Source organism: Chiloscyllium plagiosum, unplaced genomic scaffold, assembly GCF_037043375.1.
Source record: "Chiloscyllium plagiosum isolate Xiang-an unplaced genomic scaffold, Cpla_swu_hap1 HiC_scaffold_7, whole genome shotgun sequence".
In the NCBI taxonomy this organism is placed as follows: Eukaryota; Metazoa; Chordata; class Chondrichthyes; order Orectolobiformes; family Hemiscylliidae; genus Chiloscyllium; species Chiloscyllium plagiosum.
The window spans coordinates 28,169,215-28,192,947 of record NW_028270145.1 but is presented as its reverse complement, the minus strand read 5'-3'; the positions used below and the strand labels follow the sequence as shown (position 1 = coordinate 28,192,947).

Sequence of the window (23,733 nt, the reverse complement as noted above, 5' to 3'; positions counted from 1 at the left end):
CTTAATAGCGGGAGGCACAAGGTGACTGGTTCACGTTTATAAAGGTCTCTGATTTATTAATGAGAAGTCACTGCTTACAGCAATGGAAAAGGGATAAACTGGGTAATATCAGGTTTGAGACACTTCTTACCACAGAGCAAACAACAGCTCCTTCCCTTCCCGACATTCGATGGCTTCTCCTCAAGAGTTCAGAGTTGTTCAGCAACCTGGCAGCTGATCACACAGTGGGGCTTTTATCATCGGTAATTGGTTTGCATACCACAGACCAATCAGCTACCAGTCGCTGGCCCAATCTGCATTCATACACAGTCCCTTCGCTCCAGCTTATCTGTGACTACGTTTTACCTCACTGCTATAAATTGTCTGTGTAATCAGCCAGTGAGTGTCGGGTGACTTGCTTTGGAAAAATGCAGTACTCCTTCAACAATCCTTGGTTTTTAAAACAGTCCTTTGCCCATTTCAGTCCACCATAAAACATAACAAGGTAGAGCAGTTGCATTGCAGTTGTTATCCTGATGAATAAATCTGCCAAGTAAAGCTGAAATGGACAGAGAGGCATTGAAAACAGTGCGAGCCAGATGTATGAGGACGATGCTGGAACTGAGGGCTAGAATTACCATCAGGAATGATTGATCAGGCTGAAGCCATTAGCTGGAAAGGAGAAGTTCTGATGGAAACCTCTGAGGTTTGATGGTTGAACTGGTGCAGCCGAACCAGAGTTGGGTCTCCTTGTCAATGGCTAATGAATGCACACAGACCAAGCCGGGCCAGACAATTCGCTTTGCTAATGGGCCTCAGGGAGCATTAGTTAAAACTTACTGTCTGAACCATGTAGAAAGCAGGACTCATTTACATCGAAGCTGCCTTGGAACAGCATCCGCTTCCGTGAGGGGCAGTGGGCAGTAACCGTGCTTGCTTTTATAGACTTACAATACCCTCTTCCTGCAGCTCACATTTCTTTAAGGCCGGTCTATACTAACCCTAACATGCACATTTACTGGGGGCAACCTGTGGTAACTGTTAACCCTGAGGCCCACATTTATAAGGGGCATCTGTCACTGGAGGTTTGTGTCCAGCCCAGGGCATTGCCAATCGGGAAGGAAACCGATGGCTTTGAGAAGGTAGAGAGGAGATTGATTGGAATAGTGACAGGGATACTGGGTTTCTTCTGCACAAACAGGGTAAGGTGATGACGAGATTTAATAAGACAAGTGGGAATGATTCTAAATTAACATACATGGCTGTGTATTTGCAGCCTTGAAAAGTCCCTCCAGAAACCAAGACTTACACCCTGAGTATAAAAATGCATTGTGGGTGTGGGTGGGTGGTCGCCATTTTGAAATGTCATTGACATCCGCATCCGTGGCCGTGTCTCACATCCTCGCAGCACAGCCTGTATTGCCTGGTTGATCCCTTTAACCCAGTTCTAAAGTACCATAGCGTCAAATGTGCATCAGTAGTATGTAAAATTGAGTATTTCTTGTTCTGGCTGAAAACGCGGGCAACACTGCCCATATGCAAAAGAAATTGGGGCCAGGAAAATGGTCTCATCTGATAGGCCGGGGCCAACCTAATCACTATGATTTACAGTAATTTAAATGTTTTCAGAGGTGGAAGAGTCTGTTATCCAGTTTTAAGGTGATTAGCAGGAGAGGACGCGAGGGAGAAAGAGATGTGATCTGAAACGCGTTGCTTGTGGAATCAGATTGAACAGAAGCGTCTAAAAAGGAATGTGATCTGTATGGAAGGAGACAATTTGCAGGGCTGTTGGGAAAGAGCAGAGAGGGTGGGGCTGTTTTGGGTGGCTCTGGTCAAAGAGGCAGTGGCAGTGGCAGTGGCAGTGGCAGTGGCATTGACATAGTGGGCTGAATGGTTTCTGTGTGTACTCATTTACAATGTAGGTCCCCTTCAGCCAGCATCCAATTTGTGTATGGGGCAATTGTGCTTGCTCTTATAGGCATGGGATGCTCTGTTGCTGATGCTCACTTTTGTAAGGGTGACCCATGCTGTGTGCTGTCTCAGTCTGTGATTCTCACTCTTGGGGCCAGCTGTACCAACAGCAAAGGAGCAATGTACCCCTCCCTAGAGGTGGCTAGGTGTAGAAATAATAAGGAAAGTTGGCCCTGGAGGGGTACTTGTCTGCCCCCCAACCCCATTCTTGCCAGTTTGTCAATTAAGTGCCAGGCTAGATATTCCAAAGGAGTGTTTTCATTTGTCACCAAGTAAGACACTCAAGTGGTCAGTTTGTGGTCAGTTCAGGTCCTTGTCCTGCCACCTACCTACCTAACTATGTCACCAGGGTGACCACCCTGTTGGGTTCGTGGTGTGGGAGTAAGGTCTCTGTTTGCCCCAATCTGGGATGAACAAGAGGCAGGGTTAAGGGGAATGGTGTCCTCTAAAAGCCACCCACTCTCACTGCCAACGTCACCTCCTTGTGACTCCACATAGAATCCCTACCATATGGAAGCAGGCCATTCGGCCCATTGGGTCCACATTGCCCCGCCCCCACTACCCTGTCCCTGTAACCCTGCATTTCCTATGGTTCACCCACCTAGCCTGCACATCCCTGGACCCTGTGGGGCAATTTAGCATGGCCAATCCACCTAATCTGCAAGTTTGGACTGTGGGAGGAAACTGGAGCATCCAGAGGAAACCCACGCAGACACAGGGAGAATGTGCAGACTCCACACAGACAGTCGCCTGAGGGTGGAATCGAACCTGGATCCCTGAGGTGACCGTGCTAACCGCTCAGCCACCATGCTGTCCCACACTCATCTCCCAACAAACAAAAAAAGAAAGTGGGGGTGTCAAGTCATTTAGTCTGGGAGCAAATTGCAATTTGGCAGCATCAGGGGAAGACACCAGCTGCGACTCAGGGGACAGCACTCGGAGTGATGTCTCCAAGTCCCACTCCAGAGACTTAGTGTAAAATGTAGTGTGTAGGTCTCTGTGTTGTATTGAGCAGTAGGATGTAAATTACGGCTCTGTCTGCTTCTGTCAGGTGAACACGACACTATTTTGTAAAGCGTTGGGATATATTTCCCCCAGTGTTTGTGACAACTAAATGACATAGAGTCATACAGCTCGGAAGCAGACCCTTTGCTGCCACCAGTCCATGTCGAACATAAACCCAAACATTACGGAAGCAGGTAACTCAGCTGCCTGTGGGATGTTGCTACGCTCCCTGCATTACATCAGCCACTCGATTTCAAATGTATATCACAGCCTGTAAAACTGCTTTGGGACATTCTGAGGTTGTCAAAAGTGCTGTCCGAATTATTCGTGGAGAGTGACAGCGAGACTTGGACTATGTCATGTGACTGGCATCACTGCTAAATTTAAACTCTAATCCTGCGGGCAGCCCTGGCTCTTACTGAAGCTGCTGTTTGCCGATGGAGCCTTGGAAGTGACAGGTCCTCAGAATAAAAATGAAGTGAGTCCCAGCCACAAAGACATTACCTCGGATTAACTTGAGGCATTTGTCCACGCAGAATCCTCAGGCGTTCCTTGGTTCTGTGCAGCCAATTATGTTTCTTTCTGAGGGGGCCTGCGATGTTCAGAGTTCATCTGCTCAATAAAAGGAGCCAAACGAGTGGAAAGCTCTTAATGTCGGCTATGTAATTAAGTTCTTTTACATCTGTTTTTGTACCTCAGACAGGATGCAAAATTTTGTTTTTGTAAAACTTATTTTTTTGTGGAATGTGGCTGGCCCAGCATTTCTTGCCCGTCCCTAGTTGCCCTTGAGAAGGTGGTGGTCAGCTGCTTCCTTGAACTGCTGCAGCCCACCTGCTGTGGGTTGACCCACAATGCCCTTAGGGAGGGAATTCCAGGATTTAAACCCAGCGATAGTGAAGTAATTTCCAAGCCGGGATAGTGAGTGACTTGGATGGGAACTTGCAGGTGGCGGTGTTCCCATATGTCTGTAGCCCCTGTAATTCCCTATGGAAGTGGTCGTGGGTTTGGAAGGTGCTGTCTAAGGATCTAATGACGTACTGTCTGCAGTGCATCTTATACGTAGTGCTGATAGTGTCAGTGGTGGAGGGAGTGGATACTTGTGGATGTGGTGCCAGTCAAGCGGGCTGCTTTGTCCTGGATAGTGTTAAGCTTCCTGAGTGTTGTTGGAGCTGCATCCATCCAGGCAAGTGGGGAGTATTCCATCACACTCCGGACTTGTGCCTTGTAGATGGTGGACAGGGTTTAGGGAGTCAGGAGGTGAGTTACACACAGCAGTGTTCCACCCTGCTTTTGAAGCCACCGTGTTTATGTGGTGAGTCCAGTTGAGTTCCTGGTCAATGATAACCCCCAGGCTGTTGATAATGGGAGATTCACCAGAATTGAGATGAATGTTTCTAGACATAAGGAAATGCAGTAATATTAAAGACCGTGTTCCTTTTATCTTGGTGCTTTTCAAAGTTGTGTTCCAATGAGAAAGGACTGTTTTTTGAAAGCAAGCATTGCTACCTAATTTGAAAGCAGATTAACTGACATTCATGGCAAGCATTTATATCATAGTTTGAACAAGGAGTAAATGATGATTAGCGTGTAGATGGAGTGGTTTTGTGTTCGGATGGAGGTCTGGTTCGAAACAAGAAGTTGGCTGCTTTATGAACTAGTGACCAGTTACTGGTGACAGTGACTGTTTTGCTTGCCAATTAGAGTGTGATTGGTTCTTAGGGAACCTAACAACTTGTGGCTGGGAACAAGGTACAGAGAGAATTGATCAGATCTCCATCAGCTCAGGAGCTGTCTCTCTGTTCTCTGCAGTGACTGTTTATTCGAGATAATATAGTGACAGAAGAAATAAGTAATACAGTCATCAGGAAGACAGAAATTGAATTTGTATGGGTAACATTGAGAGTAAGAAGGATTGATTAATCTGAATTTTAGGGGTAATCTACACACCAGCCGAAAGTGGAGCTGAAGTGTGGGAAGGTACATACAAACAAATGAGGGAATGAGCAGCAAGCTCACTGATGGGGGATTTTTAACTGCCCAACATTAATTGGCTAGGACAAGAAAGTAAAAGGGAAAAGGGAATGGAGATTCTCCATGAAGTCCTTCTTTAACCCACTATTATGGCTGAGACTGAGCCAGAGCAGATGACAGCAAGTGAACATGCAGGCAATACTGATCATAATATCATATAATCAAGTCAGCAGTGAAATGGAGTGCTCCCCACTTGCCTGGATGAGTGAAGCTCCACCAATACTCATGAAGGCTTACACCATCTGGGATAAAGCAGCCCCCTTGATTAGCACCACATTCACAAACACTCACTCCCCCTCCACTGACTACACATCACGGCCACTGTGCATATCAATAAGATGCATTCAGGAATTTACCAATGCTCCTCTGACAATACCTTCCAAACCCATGGTCTCTACCATCTAGAAGGAGGGGGCAGCAGATACATGGGAACACCACCGCCTGCAAATTCCCCTCCAAGCCTCATGCTATCCTGTTTTGGAAATATTTTGCCATCCCTTCATTGTTGCTGGGTCAAAATCCTGGAATTCCCTCCCCAGTGGCATTGTCTACCGACAGCACACGGTCCTCAGCGGTTCAAGAAGGCAGCTCACCACCATCACCTCAAGAGCAACTACGGACTGGCAACAATTGCTGGCTCAACTCGAAATGTACATGTCCCACAAATGAATAAGAAAAAGATAATAATTTAGAAGTATCACAGAACCAAAATGTTAGATTGGAGAAAAACTGATTTTGAGCTGACAGTAGTAATCGGGCAAATAAACTGGGTGACTGTATCGGCAAACACCAAGCCAGAGCAACAGTAGGAAACATTTAATGGAATTCAAGAAAAATATATTCTACGAAAAAGACAAGAACAATTACAACACCAGTGATGTACCGTGTATGAATAAAGATGGAAAAGGAAACGTTGATGGTAAAGAAAGGAACAAATATTAAAACAATGGACAGCACCCGACAAGGGATAACACAAATGGGGTTTGGAGAAAGGAAGAGAAAAAAACAATTAGGGAGGGACAAAGGAAACATGAAATTAAGTTATCGGGGGACACAAAACACAATGGTAAAATATTTTGCAGGCGCATGTCTGAAATTAGGAAAGGCGGCGTGGAACTAGGCTCAGCCCTTTCCAACTCCATTTTGATTTAGCTCCCCTTCCCCTTCAATCGTTTGCATTGCCCCATGGGGGCTTTGCATGCAAGTTAACCGTTGGGAAAACCTTTGGTGGTTTACTGGTAGCGGTTAACAGATGAAAAAAAAACCACGGATGATTTGGTGCTGGGAAAAAAATGAAACTGTTGTCAGTAGTTGTTCGTAAGAGTGCTTCTGGGTTGTAACAAATGAAATGGGAGTAGGCCGACGAGCTGCCTGTGTGGTCTTGCTGGTCTCAACGTGGCTGTTGCACTTGCCTGCACAGTAGCAGCACGGCAATTGAAAATAATTTGGTGTGAAGCTTTTGACAGAACCATGAAATATTTATATAAACTCATGCCTCAATTTTAGCGGGTTGCTTCACTTTTGGAATTGCGGCCAGCTTGAACAGGTGCCTTGGCTCAAATCCTGCTCCTCAGGAGATTTAAATTCCACCAGTTCCTGTTTTAGTTCTTCATCTCAGAGTTTTAAAAAAAAATATATATATAAATAATTATAAACAAAACAGTCCAGAAATACCTTCTTGCTGTGCTGTGAGCTCAAGTCCCTTTGCTCATGTCCTGATTATTTTTAGATCAGTAATGGTGACTGACTGTGAAATCTGGCAGCACTGAGGGGAGCCAGTGGGTCTTGACGGTACACAGCCTGTTAGTGTCACTGTTAGAGTCACCTGCTGTCAGCGATGGTACCCAGATCCGTTTTCGAGTGGGAAAATGGCGTGGGAGTCATGCCAAGCCGTCACAGTTGGGTCTCTGTGGAGGGCTAGCCTGGGTTTAGCAGGTAGTATTCTCACATCTGAGTCAGAAAGTCCCATCAGATTTGACTACAGCATGAAGCTTGGCGTTCCCATGTTGTGAAGGTGCCTAATGATGACCTCAAGACATCGTAAATGCTTCAGAGCCGGGGATGTTCCCGTTCTCGTTCTGTCACAACGCAGCTCTGCTGCACAGCAAGATCCCACCAGCACCAGTTTGACCAGTGGTGCTGCTGTTTGCAGGGTTACGGGTAGTTGCGATGGTGGAACGGTGCGCTGAGATCTTTTACACCCGAGAGCACAAAGTTGGAGTTGACAAACTGACTGGAAACTGCCATCTGTGATGATGCAGCACTGCCCCGGGGGATGTGCTCATGTTCTGTGAAGTTCCTGGTTCTGCGGCGAGAGTGCCAGCTGAATAGCAGCTGGCATCACCAGCAACACCAGCCACAATTGCTGCGGGTGCAGCTCAAGAGGCGTACTAGATACATTCACACACTGCTGGGCACAAGCAATGGTGTGTGACTGCAACGAACAGCGGGGGAGCACTGTCTGCTCTGTGCAGTGTCCCTTTCGCTGTGATTTCAAATAGCACCTTTGAGACATAGTAGGCCAGTTATAGTAGACAAGACATATTCTCATGCTCGTCCTCTGATTGAGACTGCTTTCAAATCACCGATGGTAATATTTTCCCTCAGTCGCTCAGTGTCATAACCAGGGTGAAGGTGTTCCTTGTAAAGGGCTGGGAGAATTTTGTGGGCCGGCACACAGGATACACCAAACCCCTTTGGGTGTTTGCCGAACTGTGCACATGCTCCAACCCCCCTCCCCCCCCCCACTTCCCACAGAGGTGTGAGATAGTGCCAGAGAAAAGCCCCTGGTTCTGGATCCTGAGAAACAAGCTCAATGAGTGTTGGTTACCATCTGATGGAAAGGGGCAGCAATATGGGCACAGCTTGCGTTTCTGGCGCACCCTCTGTGATATTTGGAAGCGATTTGGAGCCAGTGGCAGGGTCACCGTTGTGATGAACACAGCGGCCGCTTTGCACGCAGAGGCTCCCGCGAGACGGCAATATGATGGTGAGCAGAGAATCTGCTTCATGAGTGGTGCTTTGTTGAGAGAGATAAATATTGCAGGACGTCGGGGGTATCTTCCGCTGCTCTCCCTCCATACAGTGCTTAGGGAGGTCCTCAACATCTACTGAAGGGTGCTGACAGGGTCTTGGTTTTCCACCTCGGCCGATAGAGTCTCAGCAGTGTGGTACTCCCGCAGTCCAGCACTGGAACATCACCTCGACTATAGATTACTGTCGGGGTGGGACTTGAACCAACCACCCACTGCTTCAGAGGCACAAGTGCCACGGAGGCACATGTCCATGAATGATGGCCAATTTGGGTCAGAATGATAAATGGAGTGATATGGAACTGTGAACTATAACTCTAGGCTTTAGCTTAGATTCCCTACAGTGTGGCCCAACAAGTCCACACTGGCCCGTGCACCCAACACTATGAGGTAATTTAGCATGGCCAATTCACCTGACTTGTATATCTTTGGACTGTGGGAGGAAACCGGAGCACCCGGAGGAAACCCACGCAGACACGGGGAGAATGTGCAATCTCCACACAGACAGTCGCCTGAGGCTGGAATCAAACCCACGTCCCTGGCGCTGTAACGCAGCAGTGCTAACCACTGAGCCACTGTGCCACCCCAATGGTTTTCCAGTAAGGAGCACAGGCTAAGAGGAAGCTTTCAATCCTGGGTACAGATGTTTGCAAGATTAAGAAGGAAAGCCCGTGAAATAAAAGAATGGGCAGGGTTTCGTTAGCATTGAGGCATGCATGATGCTTTCTGGTGGTCCTTGAGTTCCCACAGTTTGACACGACAATGCCCAAGCGGAAACCAGTACAACGCAGGTAACCATGGCGGCACTTAACGTCAGTCCTTCTGAACTGGCAGGTAATGTGCCAGCAGACTGTGCAGAGGGAAAGCTTCTTCCCACCAATAATTGAGAGACCAGGAAACTCACTTTGCATCTGCCGTTTCTGGAGATGCCGAACTCAGTGGTTGCTCGTTGAACAAACTGACAGGCTGATCGGCAGATTTAAACACAGGATCATTTTTAGCTGTTGCTTCGGTCTAATATGACCCTCAGACACCCTTGGGTGATGGGAGACTCTGCTAATTCTGTTTGGTTCTCAGCTTGTGGCTTGTTTGAAGTCTCTTCGAGAGCGGAGAAAAGGAGATTGTTTTCCCCATCCTGCTGCGTATTTGCATCTCATTGTCGGGAGCGATCACAAAGCCAGGAGGAGCCTCATCTGGCGTACTGTGTGCAGTTCTGGTTGTCCTGTTACAGGAAGGGCATCATTAAACTGGAGACGTTTCAGAAAAGATTTATCAGGATGTCACCGGGAACTGGGGGCTTGAGTTATAAGGAGAGGCTGGAAAGGCTGGGACTTCTTTCGCTGGAGCGCAGGAGGTGGAGAGGTGACCTTATTGAAGTTCATAAAATCATGAGGGGCTTAGATGAGGTGGATGACAAAGTTCTTTTGCCTTGGGTGGGGGAGTTCAAAACCGGGGCACATTTTTAAGGCAAGGGGAGAACATTGAAAAAGGACACCATGGGTAACTTCTTCACACAGAGAGTGGTTAGGGAATGGAATGTACCGCCAGAGGAAGTGATGGATGCAGGTACAGTTACAACATCGGACAGACATTTGGATAGGCACATGGATAAGAAATATTTGGAGGGAGCAGGCAGGTGGGACTAGTTTAGTTTGGGATTATGGTCGGTATGAACCGAAGTTGGATCGAAGGGTCTGTTTCCTTGCTGTACCTCTCTATGTCTCTATCCTCTCCCTCTGGCTCAAACCCTCCAACCCAGGCAACATGCTTATAAACTTAAAAATCACACAACACCAGGCTATATTCCAACAGGTTAATTTGGAAGCACTAGCTTTCAGAACGCTGCTCCTTCATCAGGTAATTGTCACCTGTATAACATCCTTATAAATCTTTTCTGAGCCCTTTCAAGTTGCAGTATATCAAGAAAGTACTTAGTTGGCTGTAAAATGCTGTGGGGATGTCCTGAGGTTTTTGAAGATGTGATATGAATGTTACTTATCCCAGTGACAATTCACAAATAACGGTTCCTGTTGCACTTGTAATCTTTCCAGATGACCTTGCAGGTTGGAGTCAGGTCTGGCTGCGTGGTGATAGTGGTGGGGTGGGGAAGCTAGGACCTCAGGGTTTCATCTGCCCTGTGGAGGGAGGTGAGCTATTCTCTGATGAGTGTGCTAACCAGCTTGTATTTCCTTTCCTTACCCCGCAGTCACCTGCTGTCCTCCAAGTACAAAGAAATCCACTATGAGAAACAAAAGACGTTCTTTTCCAAGGTAAGGCCTGATTTTATTTGAACATGTATTAAGGCAGCAAAGGGCTGGCAGAGAGAAGGACCAGAATGAGCTGTGGTATAGGACTTAAACCAGCTTACAGGGAGTGAGGTACACTCTGCCAGTACACCCTGCCAGTACACTCTGCCAGTACTCCCTGCCAGTACACTCTGCCAGTACTCCCTGCCAGTTCACCCTGCCAGTACTCCCTGCCAGTACTCCCTGCCAGTACTCCCTGCCAGTACTCTCTGCCAGTACACCCTGTAAGTACTCCCTGCCAGTACTCCCTTCCAGAACTCCCTGCCAGTACACCCTGCCAGTACACTCTGCCATTACTCCCTGCCAGTACACTGTGCCAGTACTCCCTGCCAGTCCACCCTGCCAGTACACCCTGCCAGTACTCGCTGCCAGTACACTCTGCCAGTACACCCTGCCAGTACTCCCTGCCAGTCCACCCTCCTAGTCCACACTGCCAGTCCACCCTGCCAGTACTCCCTGCCAGTACTCCCTGCCAGTACTCTCTGCCAGTACACCCTGTAAGTACTCCCTGCCAGTACTCCCTGCCAGTACACCCTGCCAGTCCACCCTGCCAGTACACTCTGCCATTACTCCCTGCCAGTACACCCTGCCAGTACACCCAGCCAGTATACCCTGCCAGTACACTCTGCCAGGACCCCCTGCCAGTACACTCTGCCAGTCCACACTGCCAGTACTCCTTGCCAGTACTCCATGCCAGTACACCCTGCCAGTACTCCCTGCCAGTACACCCTGCCAGTACACCCTGCCAGTACACTCTGCCAGTACTCCCTGCCAGTACTCCCTGCCAGTACTCCCTGCCAGTACTCCCTGCCAGTACACCCTGCCAGTACACCCTGCCAGTACACTCTGCCAGTACTCCTTGCCAGTACTCCATGCCAGTACAACCTGCCAGTACTCCCTGCCAGTACACTCTGCCAGTACTCCCTGCCAGTCCACCCTGCCAGTACACCCTGCCAGTACTCGCTGCCAGTACACTCTGCCAGTACACCCTGCCAGTACTCCCTGCCAGTCCACCCTCCTAGTCCACACTGCCAGTCCACCCTGCCAGTACTCCCTGCCAGTACTCCCTGCCAGTACTCTCTGCCAGTACACCCTGTAAGTACTCCCTGCCAGTACTCCCTGCCAGTACACCCTGCCAGTCCACCCTGCCAGTACACTCTGCCATTACTCCCTGCCAGTACACCCTGCCAGTACACCCAGCCAGTATACCCTGCCAGTACACTCTGCCAGGACCCCCTGCCAGTACACTCTGCCAGTCCACACTGCCAGTACTCCTTGCCAGTACTCCATGCCAGTACACCCTGCCAGTACTCCCTGCCAGTACACCCTGCCAGTACACCCTGCCAGTACACTCTGCCAGTACTCCCTGCCAGTACTCCCTGCCAGTACTCCCTGCCAGTACTCCCTGCCAGTACACCCTGCCAGTACACCCTGCCAGTACACTCTGCCAGTACTCCTTGCCAGTACTCCATGCCAGTACAACCTGCCAGTACTCCCTGCCAGTACACTCTGCCAGTACACCCTGCCAGTACACTCTGCCAGTCCACCCTGCCAGTACTCCCTGCCCGTACGCCCTGCCAGTACACCCTGCCAGTACACTCTGCCAGTCCACCCTGCCAGTCCACCCTGCCAGTCCAACCTGCCAGGACACCCTGCCAGTACACCCTGCCAGTACACCCTGCCAGTCCACCCTGCCAGTATTCCCTGCCAGTATTCCCTGCCAGTACACCCTGCCAGTACTCCCTGACAGTACACCCTGCCAGTATTCCCTGCCAGTATTCGCTGCCAGTACACTCTGCCAATACACTGTGCCAGTACTCCCTGCAAGTACTCCCTGCCAGTACACCCTAGCAGTACTCCCTGCCAGTACACCCTGCCAGTACTCTCTGCCTGTACACTCTGCCAGTACACCCTGCCAGTACTCCCTGACAGTACACCCTGCCAGTACACTCTGCCAGTACACCCTGCCAGTACTCCCTGCCAGTACTCCTCGCCAGTACACCCTGCCAGTACACCCTGCCAGTACTCCCTGCAGAACACCCTGCCAGTACACCCTGCCAGTACACCCTGCCATTACACTGTGCCAGTACTCCCTGCCAGTACTCCCTGCCAGTACTCCCTGCCTGTACAACCTGCCAGTACACCCTGCCAGTACTCCCTGCTAGTACTCCCTGCCAGTACACTCTGCCAGTACACTCTGCCAGTACACTCTGCCAGTATTCCCTGCCAGTCCACCCTGCCAGTACACTCTGCCAGTACTCCATGCCAGTACACTCTGCCAGTATTCCCTGCCAGTACACCCTGCCAGTACACTCTGCCAGTCCACCCTGCCAGTACTCCTTGCCAGTACTCCATGCCAGTACACCCTGCCAGTACACTCTGCCAGTACTCCCAGCCAGTACTCCCTGCCAGTACACCCTGCCAGTACTCCCTGCCAGTACACCCTGCCAGTACACTCTGCCAGTACTCCCTGCCAGTACTCCCTGCCAGTACACCCTGCCAGTACACCCTGCCAGTACACCCTGCCAGTCCAACCTGCCAGTACACCCTGCCAGTACCCTCTGCCAGTACACCCTGCCAGTACTCCCTGCCATTACTCCCTGCCAGTACACCCTGCCAGTACACCCTGCCAGTCCAACCTGCCAGTACACCCTGCCAGTACCCTCTGCCAGTACACCCTGCCAGTACTTCCTGCCAGTACGCCCTGCCAGTACTCCCTGCCAGTACGCCCTGCCAGTCCACCCTGCCAGTCCAACCTGCCAATACACCCTGCCAGTACACTCTGCCAGTCCACCCTGCCAGTCCAACCTGCCAGTACACCCTGCCAGTACACTCTGCCAGTCCACCCTGCCAGTCCAACCTGCCAGTCCAACCTGCCAGTACACCCTGCCAGTACACTCTGCCAGTCCACCCTGCCAGTCCAACCTGCCAATACACCCTGCCAGTACACTCTGCCAGTCCACCCTGCCAGTCCAACCTGCCAGTACACCCTGCCAGTACACCCTGCCAGTCCAACCTGCCAGTACTCTCTGCCAGTACTCCCTGCCAGTACACTCTGCCAGTCCACCCTGCCAGTCCAACCTGCCAGTACTGCCTGCCAGTACTCCCTGCCAGTACATCCTGCCAGTACTCCCTGCCAGTACTCCCTGCCAGTCCACCATGCCAGTACTCCCTGCCAGTACTCCCTGCCAGTACACCCTGCCAGTACACCCTGCCAGTACACCCTGCCAGTACTCCCTGCCAGTACACTCTGCCAGTACACTCTGCCAGTATTCCCTGCCAGTACACCCTGCCAGTACATTCTGCCAATACACTGTGCCAGTACTCCCTGCCAGTATTCCCTGCCAGTACTCCCTGCCAGTACACTCTGCCAGTACACTCTGCCAGTACTCCCTGCCAGTACTCCTCGCCAGTACACCCTGCCAGTACACCATGCCAGTACTCCCTGCCAGTACACCATGCCAGTATTCCCTGCCAGTACTCCCTGCCAGTACTCCCTGCCAGTACACCCTGCCAGTACTCCCTGCCAGTACACCCTGCCAGTACACTCTGCCAGTACACCCTGCCAGTACTCCCTGCCAGTACTCCTTGCCAGTACTCCTCGCCAGTACACCCTGCCAGTACACCATGCCAGTACTCCCTGCAGAACACCCTGCCAGTACTCCCTGCCAGTACTCCCTGCCAGTACTCACTGCCAGTACTCCCTGCCTGTACTTCATGCCAGTACTCCCTGCCAGTACTCCCTGCCAGTACACCCTGCCAGTACACCCTGCCAGTACTCCCTGCCAGTACTCGTTGCCAGTACTCCTCGCCAGTACACCCTGCCAGTACACCATGCCAGTACTCCCTGCAGAACACCCTGCCAGTACTCCCTGCCAGTACTCCCTGCCAGTACTCACTGCCAGTACTCCCTGCCTGTACTTCCTGCCAGTACTCCCTGCCAGTACACCCAGCCAGTACTCCTCGCCAGTACACTCTGCCAGTACTCCCTGCCAGTACACTCTGCCAGTACTCCCTGCCAGTACTCACTGCCAGTACTCCCTGCCAGTACTCCTCGCCAGTACACCCTGCTAGTACGCCCTGCCAGTACACCCTGCCAGTACACCCTGCCAGTACTCCCTGCCAGTACTCCCTGCCAGTCCAACCTGCCAGTACACCATGCCAGTAGACTCTGCCTGTCCACCCTGCTAGTACTCTCTGCCAGTACACTCTGCCAGTACACTCTGCCAGTACACCCTGCCAGTACACCCTGCCAGTACTCCCTGCCAGTACGCCCTGCCAGTACACCATGCCAGTAGACTCTGCCAGTACTCCCTGCCAGTACACCCTGCCAGTACACTCTGCCAGTCCACCCTGCCAGTCCAACCTGACAGTACTCCCTGCCAGTACTCCCTGCCAGTACACTCTGCCAGTACTCCCTGCCAGTCCAAACTGCCAGTACTCCCTGCCAGTACGCCCTGCCAGTACACCATGCCAGTAAACTCTGCCAGTACTCCCTGCCAGTACACCCTGCCAGTACACTCTGCCAGTCCACCCTGCCTGTCCAACCTGACAGTACTCCCTGCCAGTACTCCCTGCCAGTACACCCTGCCAGTACACCCTGCCAGTACTCCCTGCCAGTACACTGTGCCAGTACTCCCTGTCAGTACTCCCTGCCAGTACACCCTGCCAGTACACCCTGCCAGTACTCACTGCCAGTACACTCTGCCAGTACTCCCTGCCAGTACTCTCTGCCAGTACACTCTGCCAATACACCCTGCCAGTACACTGTGCCAGTACTCCCTGCCAGTACTCTCTGCCAGTATACCCTGCCAGTACACCCTGCCAGTACTCCCTGCCAGTACTCTCTGCCAGTACACTCTGCCAGTACACATTGCCAGTACTCCCTGCCAGTACACTCTGCCAGTACACCCAGCCAGTACTCCCTGCCAGTACTCTCTGCCAGTACACTCTGCCAGTACACATTGCCAGTACTCCCTGCCAGTACTCCCTGCCAGTACTCCCTGCTAGTACTCCCTGCCAGTACACCCTGCCAGTACACCATGCCAATACTCCCTGCCAGTACACTCTGCCAGTACTCCTTGCCAGTACACCCTGCCAGTACACCCTGCCAGTAGACTCTGCCAGTCCACCCTGCCAGTACTCCTTGCCAGTACACCCTGCCAGTACACCCTGCCAGTAGACTCTGCCAGTCCACCCTGCCAGTACTCCCTGCCAGTACTCCCCGCCAGTACAACCTGCCAGTACTCCCTGCCAGTACTCCCTGCCAGTACACCCTGCCAGTACACTCTGCCAGTACACCCTGCCAGTACTCCCTGCCAGTACGCCCTGCCAGTCCACCCTGCCAGTCCAACCTGCCAGTAAACTCTGCCAGTCCACCCTGCCAGTACTCCCTGCCAGTACACTCTGCCAGTACACTCTGCCAGTACTCCCTGCCAGTACTCCCTGCCAGTACTCCCTGCCAGTCCAACCTGCCAGTACTCTCTGCCAGTACTCCCTGCCAGTACTCCCTGCCAGTACTTCCTGCCAGTACTCCCTGCCAGTACACCCTGCCAGTACACCCTGCCAGTACACCCTGCCACTACTCCCTGCCAGTCCAACCTGCCAGTACTCCTCGCCAGTACACCCTGCCAGTACACTCTGCCAGTACTCCCTGCCAGTACACCCTGCCAGTACACCCTCCAGTACTCCCTGCCAGTACTCCCTGCCAGTACTCTCTGCCTGTACTCTCTGCCTGTACACTCTGCCAGTACACCCTGCCAGTATTTCCTGCCACTACACCCTGCCAGTATTCCCTGCCAGTACTCCCTGCCAGTACTCCCTGCCAGTACACTCTGCCAGTACACCCTGCCAGTACACCCTGCCAGTACTCCCTGCCAGTACTCCTCGCCAGTACACCCTGCCAGTACACTCTGCCAGTACTCCCTGCCAGTACTCCCTGCCAGTACACTCTGCCAGTACACCCTGCCAGTACTCCCTGCTAGTACTCCTCGCCAGTACACCCTGCCAGTACACTGTGCCAGTACTCCCTGCCAGTACTCCTTGCCAGTACACCCTGCCAGTACACCATGCCAGTACACTGTGCCAGTACTCCCTGCCAGTACACCCTGCCAGTACACCCTGCCAGTACACTGTGCCAGTACTCCCTGCCAGTACACCCTGCCAGTACACCATGCCAGTACTCCCTGTACAACCTGCCAGTACACCCTGCCAGTACACCCTGCTAGTACGCCCTGCCAGTACACCCTGCCAGTACACCCTGCCAGTACACCATGCCAGTAGACTCTGCCAGTCCACCCTGCCAGTACTCCCTGCCAGTCCACACTGCCAGTACTCCCTGCCAGTACACCATGCCAGTCCTCCCTGCCAGTACTCCCTGCCAGTACACCCTGCCAGTACACCCTGCCAGTACTCCCTGCCAGTACACTCTGCCAGTACACCCTGCCAGTATTCCCTGCCAGTACACCCTGCCAGTACACTCTGCCAATACACTGTGCCAGTACTCCCTGCCAGTACTCTCTGCCTGTACACTCTGCAGTACACCCTGCCAGTATTCCCTGCCAGTACACCCTGCCAGTACACTCTGCCAGTACACCCTGCCAGTACACTCTGCCAGTACACTGTGCCAGTACTCCCTGCCAGTACACCCTGCCAGTACTCCCTGCCAGTACACCCTGCCAGTACTCCCTGCCAGTACACCCTGCCAGTACACTCTGCCAGTACACCCTGCCAGTACTCCCTGCCAGAACACCCTGCCAGTACACCATGCCAGTACACCATGCCAGTACACCCTGCCAGTACTCCCTGCCAGTACTCCCTGCCAGTCCAACCTGCCAGTACACCCTGCCAGTACACTCTGCCAGTACACCCTGCCAGTACTCTCTGCCAGTACACTCTGCCAGTACACCCAGCCAGTACTTCCTGCCAGTACTTCCTGCCAGTACACCCTGCCAGTACACCCTGCCAGTACTCCCTGCCAGTACTCCCTGCCAGTACTCCCTGCCAGTACACCCTGCCAGTACACCCTGCCAGTACTCTCTGCCAGTACTCCCTGCCTGTACATCCTGCCAGTACACCGTGCCAGTACTCCCTGCCAGTACACCCAGCCAGTACACCCAGCCAGTACACCCTGCCAGTACACCCAGCCAGTACACCCAGCCAGTACACTCTGCCAGTACACTGTGCCAGTACACTCTGCCAGTACTCCCTGCCAGTACACTCTGCCAGTACACTCTGCCAGTACTCTCTGCCAGTACTTCCTGCCAGTACACCCTGCCAGTACACATTGCCAGTACTCCCTGCCAGTACTCCCTGCCAGTACTCCCTGCTAGTACTCCCTGCCAGTACACCCTGCCAGTACACCCTGCCAGTACACCCTGCCAGTACTCTCTGCCAGTACTCCCTGCCAGTACTTCCTGCCAGTACTCCCTGCCAGTACTCCCTGCCAGTACACCCTGCCAGTACTTCCTGCCAGTACACTCTGCCAGTCCAAACTGCCAGTACTCCCTGCCAGAACTCCCTGCCAGTACTCCCTGCCAGTACACCCTGCCAGTACACCCTGCCAGTACTCTCTGCCAGTACTCCCTGCCTGTACATCCTGCCAGTACACCCAGCCAGTACACCCAGCCAGTACACCCTGCCAGTACACCCAGCCAGTACACTCTGCCAGTACACTCTGCCAGTACACTGTGCCAGTACACTCTGCCAGTACTCCCTGCCAGTACACTCTGCCAGTACACTCTGCCAGTACTCTCTGCCAGTACTTCCTGCCAGTATACCCTGCCAGTACTCCCTGCCAGTACACCCTGCCAGTACTTCCTGCCAGTACACTCTGCCAGTACACTCTGCCAGTACACTGTGCCAGTACACTGTGCCAGTACACCCTGCCAGTACTCCCTGCCAGTACTCTCTGCCAGTACTTCCTGCCAGTATACCCTGCCAGTACACCCTGCCAGTACTTCCTGCCAGTACACTCTGCCAGTACACTCTGCCAGTACACTGTGCCAGTACACCCTGCCAGTACTCCCTGCCAGTACTCTCTGCCAGTACTTCCTGCCAGTATACCCTGCCAGTACTCCCTGCCAGTACACTCTGCCAGTACACTGTGCCAGTACACCCTGCCAGTACTCCCTGCCAGTACACCCTGCCAGTACTTCCTGCCAGTGCACCCTGCCAGTGCACCCAGCCAGTAGTCTCTGCCAGTACTCCTCGCCAGTACACCCTGCCAGTACACCCTGCCAGTACACCCTGCCAGTACACCCTGCCAGTACTCCCTGCCAGTACACCCTGCCAGTGCACCCTGCCAGTACACTGTGCCAGTACTCTCTGCCAGTACTTCCGGCAGTTACACCCTGCCAGTACACCCTGCCAGTACTCTCTGCCAGTACTCCCTGCCAGTACTCCCTGCCAGTACACCCTGCCAGTACACCCTGCCAGTACTCTCTGCCAGTACTCCCTGCCTGTACATCCTGCCAGTACACCGTGCCAGTACTCCCTGCCAGTACACCCAGCCAGTACACCCTGCCAGTACACCCAGCCAGTACACTCTGCCAGTTCACTCTGCCAGTACACTGTGCCAGTACACTCTGCCAGTACTCCCTGCCAGTACACTCTGCCAGTACACTCTGCCAGTACACCCTGCCAGTACTCTCTGCCAGTACTTCCTGCCAGTATACCCTGCCAGTACTCCCTGCCAGTACACCCTGCCAGTACTTCCTGCCAGTACACTCTGCCAGTACACTCTGCCAGTACACTGTGCCAGTACACCCTGCCAGTACTCCCTGCCAGTACTCTCTGCCAGTACTTCCTGCCACTATACCCTGCCAGTACACCCTGCCAGTACTTCCTGCCAGTACACTCTGCCAGTACACTCTGCCAGTACACTGTGCCAGTACACCCTGCCAGTACTCCCTGCCAGTACTCTCTGCCAGTACTTCCTGCCACTATACCCTGCCAGTACACCCTGCCAGTACTTCCTGCCAGTACACTCTGCCAGTACACTCTGCCAGTACACTGTGCCAGTACTCCCTGCCAGTACTCCCTGCCAGTACTCTCTGCCAGTACTTCCTGCAAGTACACCCTGCCAGTACACCCTGCCAGTACACTCTGCCAGTACACTCTGCCAGTACACCCTGCCAGTACTCTCTGCCAGTACTTCCTGCCAGTATACCCTGCCAGTACTCCCTGCCAGTACACCCTGCCAGTACTTCCTGCCAGTACACTCTGCCAGTACACTCTGCCAGTACACTGTGCCAGTACACCCTGCCAGTACTCCCTGCCAGTACTCTCTGCCAGTACTTCCTGCCACTATACCCTGCCAGTACACCCTGCCAGTACTTCCTGCCAGTACACTCTGCCAGTACACTCTGCCAGTACACTGTGCCAGTACTCCCTGCCAGTACTCCCTGCCAGTACTCTCTGCCAGTACTTCCTGCCAGTATACCCTGCCAGTACTCCCTGCCAGTACACTCTGCCAGTACACTGTGCCAGTACACCCTGCCAGTACTCCCTGCCAGTACACCCTGCCAGTACTTCCTGCCAGTGCACCCTGCCAGTGCACCCAGCCAGTAGTCTCTGCCAGTACTCCTCGCCAGTACACCCTGCCAGTACACCCTGCCAGTACACCCAGCCAGTACACCATGCCAGTACTCTCTGCCAGTACGTCCGGCAGTTACACCCTGCCAGTACACCCTGCCAGTACTCTCTGCCAGTACTCCCTGCCAGTACACCCTGCCAGTACACCCTGCCAGTACACCCTGCCAGTACTCCCTGCCAGTACTCCTTGCCAGTACACCCTGCCAGTACACCATGCCAGTACACTGTGCCAGTACTCCCTGCCAGTACACCATGCCAGTACTCTCTGCCAGTACTTCCGGCAGTTATACCCAGCCAGTACACCATGCCAGTACTTCCGGCAGTTACACCCTGCCAGTACACCCTGCCAGTACTCTCTGCCAGTACTCCCTGCCAGTACACCCTGCCAGTGCACCCTGCCAGTACACCCTGCCAGTACACCCTGCCAGTACTCCCTGCCAGTACTCTCTGCCAGTACTCTCTGCCAGTACACCCTGCCAAGTACACCCTGCCAGTACACCCAGCCAGTACTCCCTGCCAGTACTCTCTGCCAGTACTCCCTGCCAGTACTTCCTGCCAGTACTCCCTGCCAGTACTCCCTGCAAGTACACCCTGCCAGTACACCCTGCCAGTACACCCTGCCAGTACACCCTGCCAGTACACCCTGCCAGTACTCTCTGCCAGTACTTCCTGCCAGTACACCCAGCCAGTACTCCCTGCCAGTACTCTCTGCCAGTACTCTCTGCCAGTACACCCTGCCAGTACACCCTGCCAGTACACCCTGCCAGTACACCCTGCCAGTACACCCTGCCAGTACTTCCTGCCAGTACACCCTGCCAGTACACCCTGCCAGTACTCTCTGCCAGTACTCCCTGCCAGTACGCTCTGCGAGTACTCCCTGCCAGTACTCCCTGCCAGTGCTCTCTGCCAGTACACCCTGCCAGTACACCCAGCCAGTACACCCAGCCAGTACACCCTGCCAGTACACCCAGCCAGTACCCTCTGCCAGTACTCTCTGCCAGTACACCCTGCCAGTACACCCTGCCAGTACACCCAGCCAGTACTCCCTGCCAGTACACCCAGCCAGTACTCCCTGCCAGTACTCTCTGCCAGTACACCCTGCCAGTACTCCCTGCCAGTACACCCAGCCAGTACTCCCTGCCAGTACACCCAGCCAGTACTCCCTGCCAGTCCTCCCTGCCAGTACTCCCTGCCAGTACTCCCTGCCAGTACTTCCTGCCAGTACTCCCTGCCAGTACTCCCTGCAAGTACACCCTGCCAGTACACCCTGCCAGTACACCCTGCCAGTACACCCTGCCAGTACTTCCTGCCAGTACACCCTGCCAGTACACCCTGCCAGTACACCCTGCCAGTACTTCCTGCCAGTACACCCTGCCAGTACACCCTGCCAGTACATCCTGCCAGTACACCCTGCCAGTACTCTCTGCCAGTACTTCCTGCCAGTACACCCAGCCAGTACTCCCTGCCAGTACTCACTGCCAGTATTCCCTGCCAGTACTTCCTGCCAGTACACCCTGCCAGTACACCCTGCCAGTACTCCCTGCCAGTACTTCCTGCCAGTACACCCTGCCAGTACACCCTGCCAGTACACCCTGCCAGTACTTCCTGCCAGTACACCCTGCCAGTACACCCTGCCAGTACATCCTGCCAGTACACCCTGCCAGTACTCTCTGCCAGTACTTCCTGCCAGTACACCCAGCCAGTACTCCCTGCCAGTACTCACTGCCAGTATTCCCTGCCAGTACTTCCTGCCAGTACACCCTGCCAGTACACCCTGCCAGTACTCCCTGCCAGTACTCTCTGCCAGTATTCCCTGCCAGGACACCCTGCCAGTACACCCAGCCAGTACTCCCTGCCAGTACTCTCTGCCAGTACACCCTGCCAGTACACCTTGCCAGTACTCTCTGCCAGTACTCCCTGCCAGTACTCCCTGCCAGTACTCTCTGCCAGTACTCTCTGCCAGTACACCCTGCCAGTACACCCAGCCAGTACAACCTGCCAGTACACCCAGCCAGTACACCATGCCAGTACTCTCTGCCAGTACTTCCGGCAGTTACACCCTGCCAGTACACCCTGCCAGTACTCTCTGCCAGTGCACCCTGCCAGTGCACCCTGCCAGTACACCCAGCCAGTACTCTCTGCCAGTACACCCTGCCAGTACACCCAGCCAGTACACCCTGCCAGTACTCTCTGCCAGTACTCCCTGCCAGTACTCCCTGCCAGTACTCTCTGCCAGTACTCTCTGCCAGTACACCCTGCCAGTACACCCAGCCAGTACAACCTGCCAGTACACCCAGCCAGTACACCCAGCCAGTACTCTCTGCCAGTACACCCTGCCAGTACACCCTGCCAGTACACCCTGCCAGTACTCCCTGCCAGTGCACCCTGCCAGTACACCCTGCCAGTACACCCTGCCAGTACACCCAGCCAGTACTCCCTGCCAGTACTCTCTGCCAGTACTCCCTGCCAGTACTTCCTGCCAATACACCCTGCCAGTACACCCTGCCAGTACTCCCTGCCAGTACACCCTGCCAGTACACCCAGCCAGTACTCCCTGCCAGTACTCTCTGCCAGTACTCTCTGCCAGTACACCCTGCCAGTACACCCTGCCAGTACACCCTGCCAGTACTCTCTGCCAGTACTCCCTGCCAGTACTCTCTGTCAGTACTCCCTGCCAGTACTCCCTGCCATTGCTCTCTGCCAGTACACCCTGCCAGTACACCCAGCCAGTACACCCAGCCAGTACACCCTGCCAGTACACCCAGCCAGTACCCTCTGCCAGTACTCCCTGCCAGTACACCCTGCCAGTACACCCAGCCAGTACTCCCTGCCAGTACTCTCTGCCAGTACTCCCTGCCAGTACTCCCTGCCAGTACACCCAGCCAGTACTCCCTGCCAGTACACCCTGCCAGTACACCCAGCCAGTACTCCCTGCCAGTACACCCAGCCAGTACTCCCTGCCAGTACTCCCTGCCAGTACTTCCTGCCAGTACTCCCTGCCAGTACTCTCTGCCAGTACTCCCTGCCAGTACTCCCTGCCAGTACTCCCTGCCAGTACTTCCTGCCAGTACAACCTGCCAGTACTCCCTGCCAGTACTCCCTGCCAGTACTTCCTGCCAGTACTTCCTGCCAGTACTCCCTGCAAGTACACCCTGCCAGTACACCCTGCCAGTACTTCCTGCCAGTACACCCTGCCAGTACACCCTGCCAGTACACCCAGCCAGTACTCCCTGCCAGTACTCTCTGCCAGTACTCTCTGCCAGTACTCTCTGCGAGTACTCCCTGCCAGTACTCCCTGCCAGTGCTCTCTGCCAGTACACCCTGCCAGTACACCCAGCCAGTACACCCAGCCAGTACACCCTGCCAGTACACCCAGCCAGTACCCTCTGCCAGTACTCTCTGCCAGTACACCCTGCCAGTACACCCTGCCAGTACACCCAGCCAGTACTCCCTGCCAGTACTCTCTGCCAGTACTCCCTGCCAGTACTCCCTGCCAGTACACCCAGCCAGTACTCCCTGCCAGTACACCCAGCCAGTACTCCCTGCCAGTACACCCAGCCAGTACTCCCTGCCAGTACTCCCTGCCAGTACTTCCTGCCAGTACTCCCTGCCAGTACTCTCTGCCAGTACTCCCTGCCAGTACTCCCTGCCAGTACTTCCTGCCAGTACACCCTGCCAGTACTCCCTGCCAGTACTCCCTGCCAGTACTTCCTGCCAGTACTTCCTGCCAGTACTCCCTGCAAGTACACCCTGCCAGTACACCCTGCCAGTACTTCCTGCCAGTACACCCTGCCAGTACACCCTGCCAGTACTCT

General features: G+C 53.7%; 1 protein-coding gene across 6 annotated transcripts in view; it reads left to right on the top strand.

Moving 5' to 3' along the window:
* Positions 1-23,733, top strand: part of adam23a (ADAM metallopeptidase domain 23a) — a 305,906-nt gene that overhangs the window by 45,987 nt on the left and 236,186 nt on the right. For all 6 annotated transcript variants that reach the window (XM_043693275.2, XM_043693274.2, XM_043693276.2 and 3 more), the window contains exon 4: positions 10,225-10,288. In XM_043693275.2, coding sequence (XP_043549210.2) covers positions 10,225-10,288 — 64 coding nt within the window. The remainder of the gene's footprint in view (positions 1-10,224; positions 10,289-23,733) is intronic.